Below are 6,444 nucleotides of genomic sequence, written 5' to 3' on the forward strand. Positions count from 1 at the left end.
TGCGTCATTTAAACAGCAGGTTTCAGAATCTTAAGTTCAAAGTATGCTTACGCTAAATATGATTGTGTCACAGACTCAGTCTGAGGACTGGTTTGTCACAATAGACTTAGGACGCTTACTTATCTATCCATCCTCATCAGAGGAGGTTCTTGCGTTTTGCTTTCAGGGGCGAAGCATACCAGTATCGGGTTCTTCCATTCGGCCTAGGTTATCACCCCGCACCTTTACAATATGTGTGGATGCAGCTCTGGCTCCTCTGAGATTCCAGGGCATTCGCGTATTAAATTATATCGACGATTGGTTGATTTTAGCTCAGTGGAAGAATCCTTGGTTCCTCGCCCAGGGCCCAGTGCTGGGGGCTTGTTGTCGACCCGTCACGCTATCGACGGATGCTTCCCTCACAGGATGGGGGGCGGTCATGAGTGGCCGCTCGGTGAAAGGTCTTTGGTTGGGGCTCATGGCAGTTGCGACCAAACGTAGTTACTTTTGGCCTTCTGTACATGAGACCCCTGCAGTAGTGGCTCAGGACCAAGGGGTTTTCTCTGAGGGGAAATCCGTTTTCCAGGATCAAGGTCACGCTGCTATGCCTTCGTGCCTCGGTCATGTGGAAGAACCTTGGTTCCTCGCCCAGGCCCAGTGTTGGGGGCTTCTTGTCGACGCTTAATGCTTTCGACGGATGCTTCCCTCACAAGTCGGGGGCAATCATGAGTGGTCGCTCGGCGAAGGGTCCGGACAACACACTGATGGTCTCGTATATCAGAGCAGATATCCTGTTGAGGCAGGGGCTGTGGCCCGGGGAATGGAGACTTCACCCCAAGGTGGTGGAGCTTCTTAGGGAGAACTTCGGTCAACTAAATTCGACCTTTCGCATCATTTGTACAATGCATTGCCCTTTGAGGTCCTCCCTCACGCATCCAGCTCCGCTTGGACTGGACGTGATGTATTAGGTGTGGTTGACGCTAAACCTGTACGCATTCCCGATATCTTTGCTCCTGGGAGCTCTGGAGTTATGGATACTGTGGGCTCGGCCTCTGAGGGGGCCCAGCTCATAGATTCAGGTCTCTCGACCGAGGTCGTGGAGGCCATACTCCAGTCCAGAGCTCCCTCTACGAGAAGACTAAATATGCATTGAGATGGAAACTGTTCTCTGCCTGGTGCAGAGAACGCCTTCTGAATCTTGTTTCTGCCCTGTTGGTACAGTACTTGATTTCTGTAATGAATGTTTCTTTGCTGGTCTATCTCTGAGGAGAGATCCCTAATTTCGTCTTCTCCGTGGTACATGAGGCTGAGGCCTGCACTTCTTGGATTTGCACCTGGTTTGGTGGTAGTATTTCTTCACCCCAGGTCGGGTTGTATTTCTTAGTTCCCTACTAAATGTGCAAGTCATTTGTGCTCCAGGCCTTCTGTCCTCCACCTTTAATACCCCAGATCAGGAAAAACTTAATCTGTTATGCCCTGTCCGGGCTTTGGATGCGTATGTCCACAGAGCTGCTCAGTGGCGAATATCAGAACAATTATTTGTCTGCTTCGGGTAACTTAAGATAGGTTGCCCTGCATCTAAACAGATAATGAGCAAGTGGGTAGTTGAGGCTATCTCACTTGCTTATGAAGCTGCCGGACAGCGTTCACCTATGGCTGTTCAGGCCCATTCTACAAGGAGTATGGTTGCCTCTAGGCTTTCGTTTCGGGGGTTTCCCTTCAGGACATTTGTAATGCGGCAGGCTGGTCCTCACCACATACATTGTCAGATTTTATGACCTAGACCTCTCCACTCCCTGGGCTAGGCTGTTTGCTTCTTAGTGTGCGCAAGGACTCCACACATAACGGGCATTCTCATCTCATTATGACATAGTGGGTATGGGGTTCCCACCGCGTCTCAACGCAGCTCGAGTTCCCTTGAAAGGGAACGTCTCAGGTTACCTTATGTAACCCTGGTTCCCTGAGAGGGAACGAGACGCTGCGTTCTCCTGCCATACTTCCTGCATGCCCTGATCGACTTGCTTCAGGCTTTTTCTGAAGCTGTCGAGGTCTGTTTTCTGGTGTGCTTTATAGCTTCCTGGTCTATGACGTCACCCGCCTATGACGTCTCGCTCTTCCATTGGACTGATTATACACGTGCTTCACGACGCAATCACGCAGAGCGTTCCCACCGCGTCTCAACGCAGCGTCTCGTTCCCTCTCAGGGAACCAGGGTTACATACGTAACCTGAGACGTTTTCTTCTAGAAACAAACTCTTGCATTATTCTCCTGTTATCTCTGTAAAGCTGCTTTGAAACACTCTATTGTAAAAAGCGCTGTATAAATAAATGTGACTTGACTTGACACACGCACAAACACACACACACAGTCAGCTGTTGTTTAGGCTGCACTGACACTGCTTTATGATTCATAAGTCATGCTGTTCTTTTTCCTGGGAATATCTGACATTTCTTCATGCAAACTGGAAATAACATGATTTGGTGAACTGTGTAGTAAAGTACACACAACTCACCGGTTACACAACTCACACCTAACCATTCACACCGGTTACACAACTCACCGGTTACGAAACTCACATCTAACCATTTGCACATGGGCAGAGCTTTTCATGAAAACAACATAAGAAGCTGACATTAGAGACAAACAAACTCTACAAATTCATTTTATAACTTACTGGATGACATCTATTGAACATATGAGTGTTTGAATATTTTAGAGTTTGAACGTTTGAATATTTGAACATTTGAATGTCAAAATATATTTGAATGTTTGAATATTTGAACTTTTGAATATTTAAATGTTTGAATATTTAAATGTTTGAATGTTTGAATATTAAACATTTTTAATATTTGAACATTTGAATATTTTTACTTTTGAACGTTTGAATATTTGAATGTTTCAAAATTTGAACTTTGAATATTTGAACTGAATATTTCAACATTTGAATATTTAAACTTTTGAATATTTGAACTTTGAATATTTGAACTTTGAATATTTGACTGTTTGAATATTTGACTTTGAATATTTGAACTTTGATTATTTGAACTTTAAATATTTGAACTTTGAATATTTGAACTTTTGAATGTTTGAATATTTGAACTTTGACTATTTGAATGTTTGAATGTTTGAATATTTGAACTTTGAATATTTGAATTTTTGAATATTTGAACTTTGAATATTTGAACTTTGAATATTTGACTGTTTGAATATTTTAACTTTGAATATTTCAACATTTGAATATTTGAACATTTGAATATTTAAACTTTAGAATGTTTGAATATTTGAACTTTGAACTTTGAATATTTGAACTTTGAATATTTTAACTTTGAATATTTCAACATTTGAATATTTGAACATTTGAATATTTAAACTTTTGAATGTTTGAATATTTTGAACTTTTGAATGTTTGAATATTTGAACTTTGAATACTTGAACTTTGAATACTTGAACTTTGAATATTTGAACTTTGAATATTTGAACTTTGAATATTTGACTGTTTGAATATTTGAACTTTGAATATTTGAACTTTAAATATTTGAACTTTGAATATTTGAACTTTGAATATTTGACTGTTTGAATATTTGAACTTTGAATATTTGAACTTTGAATTTAACCCATATAATCAAAAAAATTATAATTGTTTCATAATATAATGTCAAATACAGGAAAGAGCCTCGTGAGCCGCTCTAACGAACGCTGTTGTGTCCCGCAGCGTGAGGACGAGACCCGCTGGGTTGAGGACCTGCTGAAGTTGCACACCGCACGCGTGCGAGACGTGGAGCTGCTCACGGGCCTGGACTTCTGCCGCGCCACCGGCCTGCCATACACACGCGTTCTGGCGCTCAAAACACACATGAGGACCTTCGAGGACGACGGCTGATGGAACGCCTCACACTCACCGCACCTGGCGCTTTCACTGTATAGTTTTATACACTGTGTCATATTTATTATTCACATAAAAGCTAATAATGATGAAACTGTCTCACATCCACAGTCCCACTTCAGAACACATTTCATCAATAAGTAATATCAATAAAAATAATATCAATAACAGTTCCTCAATGCGCAATAACAGAGTCTTCACGCCACACCGGGATTACCGGAGTTATTTCACTATATAATGACTATCTTTGATTTTTGTTAATGTCTTAATAATGCATGATAGACCTGAAAATAAATAAAAGACATACAATGCAGTCACTATAGCAGAGATCTGCATAACTATCTCATGTCTCGTTAAATAAACGATAAGTTTATTAATGATGCATTTGCATAATGACTTGGTAACACTTTAAAAAAGGTTGCATTTGTGAACATTAGTTAAATAACATGAACTAACAATAAAAATGCTGCGTTTATTAATCATGCGCTGCAATAACTGATGTTCTTCCTCAGTGTTTCTGTCCTGTTTTCCAGCACAAATATCTAAACATTCTTAAATCAACATACATTTACTGGAGAACAACAGTGACTGAAGATATTAAGACTTGTTTACTGAGAAATCATCAAAATAAATTGAGTTTGTGCTTAAAACAAGAACTAACATCTGCTAATGGAGTCAGAAATATATTTTATTTTATTTTTCTGACTCTATCTGCAGATTTTTGTTCTAAGAATGTTTAGATATGTGTACTGCAAAACAAGACAGTGTAATGTTTATTTCAACATTATCTTAAACATTACTAAAACAAAAGTTGTATCTGTTAATATTATTTAATGAGATATATGAGCTAAAAATTAACATATGGAATTTTATTAAGTAACATTAACATAGATAATTAAATACTGTAACAAATGTATCTAAATGTACAAATGTAATGTGATTCTTTAACTAATGGGACTTTACTGTAAAGTTACCGTGTTTTATTGCCGTGTCTTTTGATCAAATTCAAATTGCACCGATGTATTTGGTGTTGCCATAAAAAAGCTTATTTCCGAGTTTGAGGTTGATTTACGGTGATTACGACGTGGCGTGAACGCAGCATAAACACTGTGTGTGTGTGTGTGTGTGTGTGTGTGTGTGTGTGTGTGTGTGTGTGTGTTTCTTTGTCCTTCTGGTTTATTTCTGTACACTCTGGATTGGTCTTTAGCTCGTGAAAACATGAGTAAGCAAGCGCGTGAACGGTGTATTTGTGCGTGTTTAGTGACAGTGAATCACTGCTTCCTATTGGTGGCACAAGGTCACATGACTCTCAGCGAGTGATGCTCTGTCTTACTAATGAGTGACCTTAAAGATTTCGTTCCGTCAATAAAATTATTGAACTGTCAGTAAAACATGGTGTGTCACGTGTTACTGTTCACGTACGTGTGTGTGTGTGTGTGTGTGTGTGTGTGTGTGTGTGTGTGTGTGTGTGTGTGTGTGTGTGTGTGTGCCTGTGTGTGTGTGTGTGTGTGTCACCTACCTGTTGCTGTTCACATACAGTGTGTGAGAATGAGTGTGTGTGTGAGTGTGTCACGTGTTGCTGTTCACTTATGTGTGTGTGTGTGCAGGCCCGGTGGCCATGCTGCCAGCCAGCGTTTTATTTTACAAAGAAAAAGAAAACACTCCAGGCAAAATGCTACAAAATTACTGACCTGTTCAGGCCTTCAAGTGCAGGTCAGTTTAATCTGTAAATACTTTTTTCTTCGTTAACTTAGTGTTGAACTGCTGGCAAATGTAAGCGGTAGCGCCCAATTACTATCGTCTAACGTTACATCGTGGAGAAATCGAAACAAACGCGTGAAATCTGAAGAAATGTACTGAGGTAAAAATTCTAGTTTTTTCTTATAACATATGATTTAGTTTAACATAACACAACTAAGGGAGCTGTTTCGCTGAATATTATCACGATTGAAAATGTCACATTGAATTTATTGTTCAGTAAACAAGTAGCGTAGTTAATATTTATAATTAAGTTACATACATTTTACACACAAACAATATTAACTGTTTTTGTTCTATTTCACCGAAGAAAATATTTCCAAAGATTGGAAGATTTTTGTTACTGAATGGTTCAGCGTTTTGAACGAATCTTTTGTATGAATGACTCACTAATTAAGACGGTCACTGGCATTTTGTTAATTTGTATATTAAAAAATGTATTTAAAACATCAAACTCATAACATTATTTATTGCAGTTGTCATTTTGCAGTGCAAATTATTTAATTTGATGGGTAACAGCCCTATAGTGTCTTATTATTATTACTGAATTTATTGATCAAATGTAAGAATTTGATATGAAAGATGATGCATACATTTAATAAGGTAATAAAAAATATTGTTATTAATAATTGTATTAATACATTTTATTACATTTATTTAATACATTTATTTAATTAAAAAGTATTATGCAACCTGCTGACATTCTAAGCTAACATCTTTGTTTAACCTGTCTCCTGCAGTTTATACACATTATGAGTGAGAAGTAGAGAGGAAACAGCTGAACTTCTAGAGTAAATGCTTGTATAACGTTATTTGATATTAG

The 6,444-nt window shown here is 38.6% G+C and overlaps 1 protein-coding gene across 1 annotated transcript in view; it reads left to right on the plus strand.

Annotated features, from left to right (window-relative positions):
- Positions 1–5,254, plus strand: part of LOC143748447 (autotaxin-like) — a 29,190-nt gene extending 23,936 nt beyond the window's left edge. The window contains exon 25 of the mRNA XM_077240488.1: positions 3,693–5,254. Coding sequence (XP_077096603.1) covers positions 3,693–3,860 — 168 coding nt within the window. The 3' untranslated portion in view covers positions 3,861–5,254. The remainder of the gene's footprint in view (positions 1–3,692) is intronic.
- The last annotated feature ends 1,190 nt before the right edge of the window (positions 5,255–6,444 follow it).

Source organism: Siphateles boraxobius, unplaced genomic scaffold, assembly GCF_051911475.1.
Source record: "Siphateles boraxobius isolate OS27281-9 unplaced genomic scaffold, OSU_SipBor_1 234, whole genome shotgun sequence".
Taxonomy (NCBI): domain Eukaryota; kingdom Metazoa; phylum Chordata; class Actinopteri; order Cypriniformes; family Leuciscidae; genus Siphateles; species Siphateles boraxobius.